The 15,195-nt window shown below is 36.8% G+C and overlaps 1 protein-coding gene across 2 annotated transcripts in view; it reads right to left on the bottom strand.

Moving 5' to 3' along the window:
• Nucleotides 1-146: 146 nt before the first annotated feature.
• Nucleotides 147-15,195, bottom strand: part of LOC149785808 (transmembrane 7 superfamily member 3-like) — a 61,605-nt gene continuing 46,556 nt past the window's right edge. Inside the window, exon 10 of one of the 2 annotated variants that reach the window (XM_089979746.1) lies at nucleotides 147-6,375. In XM_089979746.1, coding sequence (XP_089835872.1) covers nucleotides 6,083-6,375 — 293 coding nt within the window. In that variant the 3' untranslated portion in view covers nucleotides 147-6,082. The remainder of the gene's footprint in view (nucleotides 6,376-15,195) is intronic. The other variant, XM_089979747.1, reaches the window with a different exon arrangement.

Genomic DNA, 15,195 nt, shown 5'->3' with positions numbered 1-15,195 from the left:
TTGCCTTACAATTAAAAATCTACCACAAAGATTAGTCCAGGTATGTGATGTGAAACTAATGGTCCTATGCAGAAACCACATTTCTTTAGTCATTTACCTTGACCTTCTGACCCCAAAATTAATAATAATAATAACAATAATAATAATAATAATAATAATTCTTTATTTAATGAGGGTAGTTCAGTTATAATACAGATGTATCTAGTTCCTCCCTTGAGGCCCTCTACTACTTTCTAACAGTCTACATGCATGAATCTTACTAGCAATATGTGTAGGATAAGTAAAGAGTCACAACATTTTAAAACAGAAGAAATGATCAGATGATACAACTTAACATTACTTTGGACAGTTTGTTATGGTTCTTCATTACCCCAAGTGCAATCCATCAACAAAGCATGGAAATTGTAGACGGTGAAGAACAAAACTGGTTACAGATGAACACATGGATGGCTGGACAACATTATAACACTATGCTCAGAATCACGTTAAAAATTTTTTTTTAAACAAAAGCACATAAATCCAACCATGTATCTATATATGGAAGGACATAAGCATACCAAATTTCATTTCTTTATTTCATGTTTTGTGTAAATGAGGGGCACAAGGACCAAAATAACTGCATTTTCAATAGAAGAGCAGTATTTTTTTCCAATTCTACCATGTTACGTAAAGCCTTGACAGTCAAATGAATTTTGATTGTAAATGTCTTGTTATTATGAAAGAAAAACACAGTTGTAAAAATATATGTAATTTATTGGCTAGAATACAAAACTGATGTCAAAAGTTGTGCAGCATTAAGCTCATTATTTTATAATGCAATGTCAACAGATTTTATACATAAATTTTACACATAAAAAAAAATGCATGGATTTAACATAACATTATAAGAACATTCAATATAAACAAAATGCACATTAACTTTTATAACTTCCTTGACCATATCTGACAGTTACATTTTAACAATGGTATTAATCTCAATTTCTATACACAATGCGAACAGTTAAGGCATCCCCTACAAACAGGGATCAGACCCAGTTTTCACTATGGGCATCAACCTGGTACACTTTACTGCATTTCTGAGAATTTTCAGAATTTAACAAAACTCTTCAATAAATTGCAACTGTTAAACTCTAATAATACATAGATTATTCATTATGAATATTCTATTTAGAAAATGAGTTTTAGTGCACACTCAAATTATATTTAAGAAATTAAAATATGGTCTAAATTTTTGAGCTGACAAAAATATTATATTTTATAAAATAGGAAGCAGGTAGTAAACTCTTAACAAAGATGTGAATAATTTGATTTTTAAACAAAAATTTGCAGTGAACATGGCATCTGTCCATCAAATTACTATTAGAGGGAGCCGAGTACATTATGAAAATTTACTACCATGCCAATCATAGGCAGTAACACATTAAAATGTCACAATCTTCCTTGCAATTGGTATCATCCAAGACCTTGCTAATATGAAGAGTGATATATATGAAAAATAAATGTGAAGTTTTCATGATCCATTTTAAGTTCATCATGGGATAGAACTACTTCAAATTAATGTTTACAAGTCCAACTCCAAACTGCACAGACCCAGATCTGCTTTATCATAATATACCAACTGATCTGCATCAATGTAGTCTGTTAGGAATAATCAGAAGAACAAACAACACAGACCCAGATGTTCCTGTGTTTATGTGATAGCAAATCAGGGTGTAATGTTATTTGCAGTTGGACTTGTAAGTATACATGGTATGTAAAATAAGGTAAAAATCTGCTGATCATCCAACTCATCTCAATTCTTCAAGATAAAGCTTTTCAGGAAATTTGGTTGAAAAAATTTGAAAATGTGTGTTCACAAGCCAGTCAATGTCTATTCTAAATCAAGGGCTATAACTATATAAAATGTCATTAAGTTTAATCATCATTGTGCTAATCTAAGACTTTGTTAAGTTGAATCTCCATGGTGAATTTGGTTTAAATCAGGGGAAAAAATTGAGGCTTGAATTTTCAAATGCCACTGGGATGCCTATTCCAAGTTTACAAGGGCCATAACTCTGCAAAATATGGTCAAAATCAGATCATCATCAAACTCATCAAAGAGTTAAAGCCTGACACCCAACTTGATTGGAATGGGACTCCTAGAGTGTGCACATGCCATATCAATGCCTTGATCAAGAGCCATAACTCTGTAAGTAACAATAAAAATCTACTTGTCAATTAAATCATCTGAGAACTTTAAGTGAAGCATAACATTAAATATGTATTCTGAAGTCAATCGTGATGCCTATTCTAAGTGGATCAATGACCATACATTTGTAAAATGTGGATAAAATCTAGTCATCACCGAACTTGTGGGCTTTTGTTATGATGAAGCTTAACACTGAATTTCAATCAAATCAAATAAATGTGAATACTGAACTAGTGTTCAAAAGCTGTTGGGATGCCATTTTCAGTTGATCAAGGCCATAAACACTCAGTAATTCAGCCCAGATGTGCCAGTCATCAATCTTAAAAGGGCTCTTGTTTAAAAATTTCACAGCAAATCATGCTGAAATCCAGTTGAAATTGGCCTAATGAATCTTGGTCCCATTAGAAACAAAAAAAGTTTGATCAGCAATTTTCACTTAATTTGTGGTACCATATTAATGTGATTTGAACATCAGACAAAAATGACTAAAATTAAAAATATAAAAAATGAACATTTCCTTTGAGTGTAATAACATTAAACGTTTTTTAGAGTGCATCAGCAACAATAGAAAAAATAACATATTTTGATAAATCGATATATTTGGCACATGTAAGTTAGTAAGTATGATGTGTCAACTTCTAAGACCACAATGGCTAAAGTATCTTCTCTCCAAATCTCCTTTTAGGTACTTTCCAGTTCTCCAATCATTGATGTAATCCAATCAATACAAAAAAACAAGAAGAATCACTCAGACTCTGAAAACTAAACATAGCTTGTGGTTATGTCATATTCATAACAAAAATAATACAGTACAATATTGTGGAGCACTGCAGAGTCAAGTGGAACAGAACCTACAAGGTATCTTGTGTGTAAAATGTTACAAATAAATGATGTAAATCTGGTTTTTTGAAATGAATTGTTTACTGCATATACCTAAATCAAAAGTATATTTATAAATAGAGGGTGGACATTTATTGAGGCAAGTGTAATTCTTAGGCAGAATACAATATTAATATTAATAAACAATTTTACAAGCAATAATTAAGTGCAAAAAGTATGAAATAAAATTGTTATATGAATAAACATATTCAAATACTGGAGGTTCCAGACCCAGTAATTATATGGTGTAATACCTTTGAGTTTATATTTAATTTAACTGTAATTATATGGTGTAATACATGTGAGTACATTTAACATTATAGATGTGGTGTAATACCTCTGAGTTTACATTTAACTGTAATTATATGGTGTAATACATGTGAGTACATTTAACATTATAGATGTGGTGTAATACATGTGAGTACATTTAACTGTACACATATGGTTTAATACCTTTTTTATTTTGTTTGCCTTCCGGTTCAAAATTTGAAATCTTTGTACCAAACATGATCATCCATCATGAATCTGTGTTGATGGAGTTCATCTTATGAGAAAGATTAAACATACCCCTTATTCCCCTGGGCTGTATCCAGATTCTGAAACCTTTTGCTGTCACCTACTCAAAAACTGGTCATTCTCTCTAAATCGGTCTAAATGAAGTTCAGGTTACAGATAGACAAACAAAACAGATATAATTATTCACAATACAAATAACTATTTTAATAATAAAAGCAGTACTATTGCACATATTATGTCCTGTAATTGAAACACAACATACAACACTGACCCCTTTACATGATAATAACTCTGTATTTCATGAACACTGACCCCTATACCTGATAATAACTCTGCATTTCATGAAAATATGGCTGTAATCCAATCTTCGAAAAGCTACATGTAAAGACTCCAATATTTCACCAATAAGCATCCACTGTCTGCCAATGCACATTTATTTTGAATAATTTAGTTTTAAAAAGGAGAACTCTGCTGCAAACTTAGTGACTTTCAACAGAACAATATAGTGTCCTCTTTATACTGACTTTAATGGGAACAGTGACCTTTGTTATCGGTGACAACACCTTGCACCCTTATATGCAGTTTTTAAAAAAACAAAGTTGTGTCATAATGATGAATAAAATATATGGCATATAATGATGTCAAATTATATTATAAATAGCTATCATTAGCAAAGGATTAAAGTGAAAAATTATCCTGAAGTCAGCACTTTCTGTGGGTATCAATTTCTCTGGATATTCTTTCCTGCGGCTATCAGTTTCTATGGATTCTGTGGCTGTGAAAAAAATCACAAACTTGAAAACCTACGCTTTAAACTTGTTTTTCAAGTTGAGTCAAACTGCAAACAACATAGTCCCTAATCTGCCTTTGTTTAATGTACCAGCAGACCTGGGTCTTTGCATTTTTGTTTGGGAGAAATCAGCAGAACAAGCAACACAAACCTTGATATACTGCCACATTATGCAACAGCAGACCTGGAACTATTTTATTTACAGTTGGACTTACAAGGGAGAATAAATGGTAATAAAACATCATCCTTCTGTGAAAACAATTTTCCCCCAATCCCAAATTTAAATACCAACAAAACTAAATTTTCAGAAAAACACAAAAAGTGACACCTACAAATAATTTAAAAAAAAAAAAATAAGTAGAAAAGATAAAATGTTACCAGATTCATGGGATCCATGAAGAAAGCTAAAACTACTGGCATTATGATAATGTGCTATTACAGAAGAAAGGGGAAGAACTTTCCAAGCATTCCAGGATGTAAATAATTAAAAATTTGTGTGCAATCAGATTTTAGTTGGGACATTTTTCTGGTCAAGATAATGTTATGACTTTGCCTTAATTCAAAAAGACTACACCAGTTACACAACCAGAAGTGAAATTTCATTAGGACAACTCTGTCTTAAGCTTTCTGCTGCATCTTATCACAGATAGGTATGAAAATGAGAGTAAGATAGTTGCAAGATCTAACAAGATTTTTTTACACCTAGATGCCAACTCCACCTGGGCAGAATCTTTGAGAGGATTGCCAAACTTTCTAAGAAAGAAATGAAAAAACCCACTTTGGCCAGAAGCCTGCTTAGTGGTCTGGTCAAATGTAGGTTAGTGAAATCAGGCCAAGGTAAGTGATATCAGGTGCACTAGGGCCTCTTGTTTTCAATGTATCTATGAGTTGTTAGTGAATCATTTTTTAATTTTGTCAAGACTAAGAAAAGAATTTATTTTACATTATCTTCTTGCATCATGCTGAGCTTTAAATGTGCTTGTTCTCCCTTAAAAAATTGGAAATTAAACATGTTCTTGTCTGGGCAAAGTCAGCAACTACATGCTAAAATATCTTGATGGATCTTGTTATGACACATTACTTTTCACCTGTCTGTGATTACAATTTCTTGATTGGTCCTATTGTGACATACTTAATTTTTCATCGGTTTGTCATTAAAATGTCTTGATGGGTTGTACTGTGACATATTTAATTTTTCACCTGTCTGATTAAAAGGTCTTCATGGGTCTCATTATGACATACTAAATTTTTCACCTATCTGCAATTAAATGCAACTAAACATTAATAAGACTATCCTAACTAGACAATTTTTATTCCCATGTGTCCTTAAATTTAGTGATAAACATTGAAAATTTCATGAAAATATTTGATAAATATGATTACTGGCTAATGACTGCTCCTGAATTAAAGATATCTGGGATGAAGATGGGTGTATAAAAGGTGTTTCAAAGTCTCCATTATCCATCACATTTTAATTATACTTGTAAACATAAAAAAAATCACAGCAGTCCCAGTAACCCCCATCTACCCAGATTATATTCAGTGCCTCCCTTCTCCCATTTTAATTCAAAATGGACATCTTTAATTTTTTGGTAACAATTTGATCCATCCAAGGTCTTGTAAATACAATATTACAGTTGAATTAGTATAAATTTCAGTCACAATAACAGGACTGAATTCCATGTAAAAATCTACAATAGTGATCCCTATTACACAGGAGCTGGTCTCTCTGGGTCACTTAATTGATTAATCGTTTCATCCTCTTCTGGATCATCCGCAGTGTAAGGAATCTGATGACTTGTTCCATACTGCCTGGAGTTACTTGTTTTTAATAATGGCTCCCTCTCCCCTGAACTCTGATACCTCTGAAGTCGGGGAAATGTAAACCTTTGGTGGCTTTGTCTTGGGGAGGGGGGGAAGGGTGCCCTCTTTCTTTCTCGTACTAATTGGAATACAGTGCCACATATAAACAGGGCAAACCAAACAACCACCAGAATAATCTCTGAAATTAGAAATGATAGAACACTGAACATTTGAAAATGACTTCCATGCATAAACATTTTACTGTAAAAGCAATATACAAATTTAAATGAGAAGAATTTCTATCATTTTATACATCTCCCTCCATATCTTGTGCACAAATGGGTCCAAAAACACAGACCACAGTAAAAGCAAGGGTGTGAGTTGCTGAAGAACTGGTTCCAGAAACAGACTGCAATATAAGCAAGTGCATGAGTTACTGAACAAATGGGTTCAAAGTCACAGACTGCAGCATAAGGAAGGTTGTGAGTTACTGAAATGGATGGTATAAGCAAGGGCATGAGTTACTGAACAAATAGGTCCAACAAACTGACCGTAGTAAGAGCAAGAGCATGAGTTACTGAACAAGTGGGTCCAAAAAGTTGGACAGATTTAAAAGCAAGAGTGTGAGTTACTGAACAAATGGGTCCAAAAACAGACTGCAGTATAAGCAAGGGCATGAGTTACTGAACAGATGGGTCCAAAATCATAGACAGCAGCATAAAAAGAGTGTGAGCTACTGAACAAACAAGTCCAAAGACATAGAAGCATAAACATGGGTGTGCATTACTAAACAAATAGGTCCAAAACCACAGACTGAAGCACAATGGGTGTGAGTTATGGAATAACTGGGTCCAAAAACATAGAGTACAGTATAAGCAAGGGTGTGAGTTGCTGAACAACTGAGTCAGAAACAGACTGCAGTATAAGCAAGTTCATGAGTTATTGAATAATCTTAGAAAAATTATGAAACAAATGGACAATGATAGTAAGAGAGGGTGGGGTGGGTGGGGCATTGTAAATGGTTGAATACTCATTTCATAATTTCATTGGGAATAAACGTCAATAATAATGTTTTTTCTTCTAATGAAGTTGTTCACTTTTCTGTATAAATTACTGTTATATATAATTATTTTGTATTACTTGTTAGCTTTACTTAATGATTATATGTTATATACATCAGTATTTTGTATATGACCTTGTCCAAAATTAAGTTCATAATGTACCTGACCTGTAACATTTATTTTGTTGTTGTTGTTGTTCTAGGGTTTAACACCATTTTTCAGCACAAGATAGGCTATACATGGCGGCCTATATAACTGGTGGAGGAAGAACCATGGAAAACCCAAGAAAGAACCACCGACCCACAAGAAGCTACTGGCAGGCTTTCCCATGTCCCCACGCTAGCTGAACCTTGGACTCACGCAGAAAGAGGTGAGATGGCAGTTATCCGGAATGGTGAGCACTTTAAATTTTCAATTTTGTATTCTTGGGAATTTATTTGTTGAATTTTACAAAACTTGTTGGTTTTTGCTTGTTTCTGTACTTAGTTAAAGACCATAAAGTCATAATAATTACCATTACTTTAAGCCACACAAAGATTGCTAAAAACATTACTCAAAGAGGATTCAACACACATCTCATGTATAGCAGAAGAAACACTGTATTATGCCACTGCTTTTGCATGTGAATATCAATACATGCTAGTGTAATTCTTGATTTCGTTTTTGAAATGATGGACATTTATTTTTAGAAAAAACTGACAAAACTAAATTTTTCTTTTGTTCTATTTTAGTAAAATAATGATGATGTGATTTTCACTGCAAATAATGATGAAGGCAAATTTTTGAGTATATTATGTTTCTCCAAAAATAATTACTTAATCACATTACATTAGGAATATTAGCCTGTTTACCTCACCAAATCCAGCCCTACTAAAAGATTAAAATCTTCTTTCCCGGTCTATAGACAAAGAGCAATAACTCTTGCCCATTACCTCCCTTGGCACTGCCAGTTTTTAGCTGAGTGAGATACTAACAACGATGCCCACATGATGGGGTGGTTGGGAGAGTTTTAAAGTAATCCAATTGTTTAAGTATTCTTGGAGAAACGTAACTGACTTAAAAATTTGCTTTCTCCTTCAAAAATGTTACCAAATCACATTACGTTAGGAGAATAATAGGAGATGGGGATGCGGAGCATACGACCTCTACCTCGGGTATTCTTCAAGAGAAGAACAGGCAAAGTCCTCCATGTGAACGATAACCTGTTCACCTAATTATGTAAGCAACACAGCCTGGGGTCACTTGACCTGGGATCCTAACAATCATATGGGTTAAGAAGATGAATAATGAAATCTTATTATTTACACAGTTTAACAGACAAATCCAACGATGATAACAGTCTGTGTTGATTGATCTAGTTAGGTCTGGTAGCCAGTGTGCTGCCGCCACTGGACCTACCAGATTCAAGGTTTGCCTCTGCAATGCTAAATCTCTGAGATGAAGTCTCCAGAAGGTTGACTCTGCTTGCCAGCCAACAGCTTCCATTATATCTAGGACTGAAATGTTGTGTTTGAATGCGAGGCTTGCAGAGATGACTCAAGCAGTAATCTTTGTAAGGCAACTCTGATCTGTTGTGACATCAGAGTAAACCAAGTGTACAACCCACTTTGGCCATGAAGAAAGAGCTTGAAGAGTGATTTCCTGTGTTTCAGCTCACACCGGAAGAAAAAAAAGAGGCATTTGCACGTGCCACAAATTGTCTTGGTGTGCTTCACATAATGATTGAGAGTACAAACAGGATCTTGCATAGCTGCTGTTCTCCACCTGTCTATGAAAATTAGTAAGTGAGTGACAACTCTTTGGCTACCAACAGACAGTGGCCTATTTTGGGCTACAAAGCTTGGTTGTGTAAAGAGAACCATCAAACCTTCTGATCGGAACTGAAGAGTATTTGGGTCGACATAAAGGATTTACCCTGCATGCAGAAGCTACAGCTATTAGGAAACATATTGTAAGATAGTGACTGGATGAAGTGTAGGCTAGAGGTTCAAATGGATTTGAATCAAGTCATTTTAAAACCCAGGATTGGTTCCATTTGGAGACAGAATGAGGGATTCTGATCAATTGAGCCAAAATTATCTAAAAGATTTGATAGGGCTATATCCTGCACAAAATCATGTCTGCCATGATGCTGGAATGTGTCCAGTATCATGGGTAGTAGTTTGTGACACAGGATGGATAGGGATCTGAAAATATACACTGGTCAGATCAAGACTGAAGCATATTCATCCCATCAATCAGAGAGGATGATAGAACTTGCCATCACCATTTTGAATTGGTTGAGGCAATTCCTGTCGATGATGGGTCTCAACTTGTTGTTTGCTTTCCAAAAAAGAAACAGCCTTGAATACAACTCTGGGAATTGTGGTCTTTGCACAAGTTCCACAACCTGTTTTGTTTATTGTTGATGGGTGACTGTATTTCCTGTTGTAGAAAGGGATACTTCTCCGAATCTGATTGTGCATCCATGAAGAGGAAAAGGGAGGGCGTTGGATGAATAAAACTCAAACTCCCGTTGAAATAAACTGGATCCCCCCCTCTCTCAGTCTGAGGGAAGGGGAGATCCATTGAGCCCAAAAATGCAGGAGTTGGCTGCCCACAGGTAAACTGCCTGCAAGCAGTGGGGAGGGTATGTCAAAACTTATGGTTTGGGGTCTTGAAAGCAGAGCAATTCTATTTCTACCTGCCTCTGTACAATCACTGTCCTATGTTGGTTAGGCTGTGGTCTCCTGGCATTGGGCTATTAGGATCAGTACTGGTGAATATCTGACTGAGGAAATTGAGTCTCAGAGCTGCAGAGCATCCCTTCGCACTGGCATGGGCTGAGAGTCTCCAAACACTTGTGCAGAAGGAGTGACGAGTTGGAGGGGCAGTTCCTAAGCTGCCTGCTACTGAACCGCTTTGATTCGTCCTCCAAAAAGTGGTGGAGACCCAAATGTGGCCATCAGTAAAGCGACATTGGCTGCAGCCATGAGTCCTGTCAGATTGGGTATAAATTAGCAGAAGCTGTCAAGGCATTGGCCAGTGCGAGCCAGAAAATTGTTTATGAGGCCAAATGTAACATAAGATGATGTCACCATGATGTTCTGAAGCAGCTTACACATTGCATGGAACATGTTCTTATCCTATTTGTAGTACTATGGAACTGATGTGGATGGCTGCCAAATTTCTGTCAAGAGCTGGAAGATCCATCGTACTGAAGGCATTGAAGTGCATCTGACACCAGCAAGAGGAGGAAGTTGCTGAAACCTGGCTTTCTGAGAAAAACGCACATGTCGTCAATCTGACCTGAAAGCCAGTCATTAAGCTCTTTAGCCAATTAGGGAAGGAGCCAGAAAGACAGTCTCTGCTTCCTTCCTCAAAATCAAATGACGCCTTGACTTTATACCCCTGGGTAGTGGTAGGGGTCATTCCAAAATGACCAATACCAGATAGATTTCCTCAGTGACAGCACGAAAGCTGATCAAATCTGAATAAGATGGGTTTTAGTGGTATCTCATCGCACTCATTGTGTGCAGGATCCTTGTTGGGTTGGCTTGTAACTGAGCACAAGTCCTGCCAGGTGGCACTGACGACTCCGACCAGTCCTATTTGGAAATGTCATTAGATCTCCCTTGAGGGTAGGTAGTGAGTGATCAAAACTCCAACATAGCTGGCACTGCCAGCTGGTGTGAACAGTGTGTGGTTGGCCCAGGTGCTGGTGGTATATAAGATGGTCCGGCAATCATCGGTACCAGCTGCTCTGACAAGTTAGGATGGCTAAGATCCTCATGTAATCTCTCTGGCTGGACCATTCAATGAAAAGGTCCTCATTTTGGGAAGAATGGACTACTGGTGTCAGCTAGAAGGCTTGTGATGACTGGACAGTATGGCAGTATTAAAAGTTGGATCCAATGGATCTGGCTAAGCCCCATGCACCCTGACTAAAGGCCATGCTGGGCTGCCTTAAACTGGGGAATACTCCCCCAATGAATCAGGATCACCAACAATGAACTGTAGGTTGTCTTCCTTGATTTATTCAGTCTTTCCTTCTCTTCAGTGCTGAACGGACTATTGCTTTGAACATGCACTTTATGCATTAGAAAACGATTCTGATGAAACAACACAAGAAGAGAAAACAAAGCATAGATTAGCAAATGAGTATGTGACTAACTAGCTAATAGCAAATGAGTATAATAATAATAATACTAATAGTGAGAGATATTGTGGTTCAGTTCATTATACCCATACTTTGGTGGGGAATATTGGGTTTAAGTTCATTATACTCATGCTTTAGTGGGGAATATTGTGGTTCAGTTCATTATACCCATACTTTGGTGGGGAATATTGCGATAAGTTCATTATACCCATGCTTTAGTGGGGAATATTGTGGTTCAGTTCATTATACCCATGCTTTAGTGGGGAATATTGGGATAAGTTCATTATACCCATGCTTTAGTGGGGAATATTGTGGTTCAGTTCATTATACCCATGCTTTAGTGGGGAATACTGTGGTTCGGTTCATTATGCCTGTGTTTTAGTGGGAGATATTGTGGTTCAGTTCATTATACCCATGTTTTAGTGGGGAATATTGTGGTTCAGTTCATTATACTCATGTTTTAGTGGGGAATATTGTGGTTCAGTTCATTATACCCATGCTTTAGTGGGGAATATTGGGATACAGTTCTTTATAATAATAATAATAATAATGAGGACTTTGTATAGCACCTAATCTTTAGAAGCTCTAAGTGCTTTACAACATTTGACAACACTTATAACAAGAAAAACATATATAATGGTATGATTACAAAAAACAAACACCATGAAATTAGAAAACAGAAAAACATGCTGAAAATATTTAAGATAGGAAACATTATTAGGTCTTTAAGTTTGTTTTTGCAGTCGAAATAAATTTGTTTTAAAAGCACTCTTGAATGGGATCAATGTGTCGATGTGTCTAAGTTCAGTAGGCAATTCATTCCATGTTGCTGGGCAGCCAGTGTAGGGTACAGAGCAGTGGAGTGGTGTGCTCTGATCGTGGTACTCTAAGTATGATCCGAGCAGCTGTGTTTTGAACTTTTTGAAGTTTCTGGAGTACATATTGATATGAACCAGATATAATTGAATTACAATAGTCCAGTCTTGAAAGTACTAATGAACACAAGTGTTTAAGTGGCATCAACTGAAAGATATTTGCAAATGGAGCTGATGCGTCTCAGCTCAAGATATGCAGCCTTGCATATGTTCATGACATGTTGGTGCAATGTGAGAGTACTGTCCAGAGTAACACCTAGGTTTCGTACCAACTGTGTGAATTTAATGTTGGTATTGCTGATATTTATTGTTTGAGGTAAAGGATGTGAATGAGAAAGTCGTTGTGTTGTGATCAGAATGGCCTCAGTTTCACCATCATTCATCTGCAGCTTGTTACATGTCATCCATGATTTCACATCAGAAATGCACCTCTCTACACTCTGGATGGTAGCATCAACTTCAGCTGGGTGGCTAGATTTGTATATTTGGGTGTCATCAGCGTACAGTTGGTGAGACACTGGATGATGATCTATGACACTTGAGAGTGGCTGAGTGTATAGAATGAAGAGAACAGGTCCAAGAACAGACCCCTGTGCAACACCACAACATAGATCAACTGGAATGGAGTGTATTCCATTTGCAGACAAAATTTGTGTCCTGTTGACCAAGTAGGACTTGAACCACAGTAAGGCTGTATCATGAATGCCAAATACATGTTGGAAACAGTGAAATAATATATCATTATATCATGGTCTACTGTGTCAAATGCTGCAGACAAATCAAGGAGGGTGAGGACTGTAATCTTTCCACTATCCAAAGCAGACAGAATGTCATTAACTACTTTTAGAAGAGTAGTTTCAGTACTGTGGCAAGGGCGATATGCAGATTGTACATTGCTAAAAAGACTGGTTGAATTCAGATGAGATACAAGCTGGGATAGAACAACCTTTTCTAAGATTTTTTATATGAAGATTACAAACTGGGTGGTAGTTCTTTAAATTGTTATGGTCTAGTGTTGGTTTCTTCAGCAGAGGCTTTACAATGGCAGTTCTGAAAAGTGATGGAAATTTCCCGGATGAGAGGGAGGTATTAATAACATCAGTCAGTGAAGGCAATACTGGATCTAAGCACTCAAGCAGCAGTGATGTTGGAATATGATCAAGTTCACATGACTTTGGTGCACTCTTCATCAGGATTGTATGTACGAAATCCATAGAGACAGGTTCAAATGCTGCTAATGGTTACCGCTCAAATTCTGTATCTCAACTGTATGGCGATGTAGAGTCAATTGAAATTGTGGTGTCAAGCTATCTCTAATGGTTTGTACTTTGTCACGGAAGAAATTTGCAAACATGTACAGAAGGTCGACTGGAGAGAAGTTAGTTGGAGGTGGTGTGCATTTGTTCCTTGACCATTATCTTGTTAGTAATCTTGAAGAGCTCTTTGCAGCTGGAACTTTCCATGATCTTAGTAGTGTAGTGGGCTGATTTCGCTGCATGGACTATATTGTGACATTCTTCTTAGCGGCTTCATAGATTTGCTTATGAATAGTGAGTCTGGTGGAAAGCCAAAGCCTCTCAGCTTTACGGCGGTCTCTTTTAGGAGTGCAGAACTGGTCCCTAACACTGCTATACCATGGAAAACACTTTTGAATTTATACTCTGCACTTGGTAGCTGGGGCATGTTTGTTGAGCAATGAACGCAGGCAGTTATTGAGTTGTTCTGCTGTAGGAGGTAAGCAAGTTGTTAGGTTTGCTTGGATGGCATGCATTAGTTTGGTTCTATTTATCATATGGAGGTTTCTCTTAGTAGCAGATAAAGGTGGAGGGTTAGGCACTGATATGTCAAGATGGCATATAATGCAGAGGTGATCTGATGCAAGTTTGTGGGATACCATGGAGGACTGTAGAATGTTATTATCAGCTTATGAAGAATCCAGTCTAAAATGTGACCATGTTTATGGGTGGGTTGGTTAACTGACTGTTTGAGGTTGAAAACATTAATGGAATCTAGGAGTTTTGATGTGTTTGGGTTTCTGGGACAGTCATAGTGAAAGTCGAAATCTCCAAGAATAATCAGGTTGCCACCTATCGAATTTCCATACTCCAGGAGATTCGGAAACTGCTCCAAAAAGTGAGATTCAGTCAGCTTGTTTTTTCTACCAGGAGGAGGGCAGTATAGGCAGAAAAAATGGACTGACCTTTGCTCCAGTGTGAGTGTGGTTTGGACTAGTTCAAATGATGTGTGGTCGAAACTGAATGTTGTGGTGTGGTTAAGATATTTGATCATGGAGTTCTTTGTGATGATAGCGATTCCACCTCTGCGAGGGTGGCGGGGGACCGACTTGATGGAGTAACCAGTGGGTGTTAGATCTGTGCACTTGGGCTCAGTGCCTGATGTTTTAGCCTTTTTTCTGTCAGGAAGAAAAACGTCGATATTTTGGTCACTGATAAAATGAACTAATTCTGTTCGCTTTTCCGGTGGCCCTACTGATTGGGCATTGAATAATGCAGCACACTGAGGTATCTCTTGGATAGTTGACACAAAGGTAGATGATTTAATGTGGATTTGAATTAGGTTATCTAAATTAATGGTCAAATTTTTAAATTGTTGAGCCAGAAATGGCATAAGGGAGATAACTGGAATTCTTCTTCTGTTCTATGCCGTCCAGCTTTGAAACGTTTCTTTTTTCACTTCCGTTTACATTTAGGTAATGATGAATGTATTCCCAGTTCGTTTAGTCTAGAGCACAATGTAGTGTGGAGAGCCAAGGAGTGGTCATTTAAAACACTTAATGAGGGTCCATCATAGCATAAATGGGTTTTCTGGTGAGTATCACGTTATGGCGGTTTGTTAAAAAACAAAGGAAGTTGTAGCAGTGGAGCAAGACAGCTGATGAAAAGTATAATTGTTCTCGTTTCCAAAACAAAGAGATGAAGAAACAC

The sequence above is a fragment of the Sinohyriopsis cumingii genome, chromosome 13 (genome assembly GCF_028554795.1).
Source record: "Sinohyriopsis cumingii isolate HCF-2022 chromosome 13, ASM2855479v2, whole genome shotgun sequence".
Taxonomy (NCBI): domain Eukaryota; kingdom Metazoa; phylum Mollusca; class Bivalvia; order Unionida; family Unionidae; genus Sinohyriopsis; species Sinohyriopsis cumingii.
This window is presented reverse-complemented; position numbering and strand designations above follow the sequence as displayed.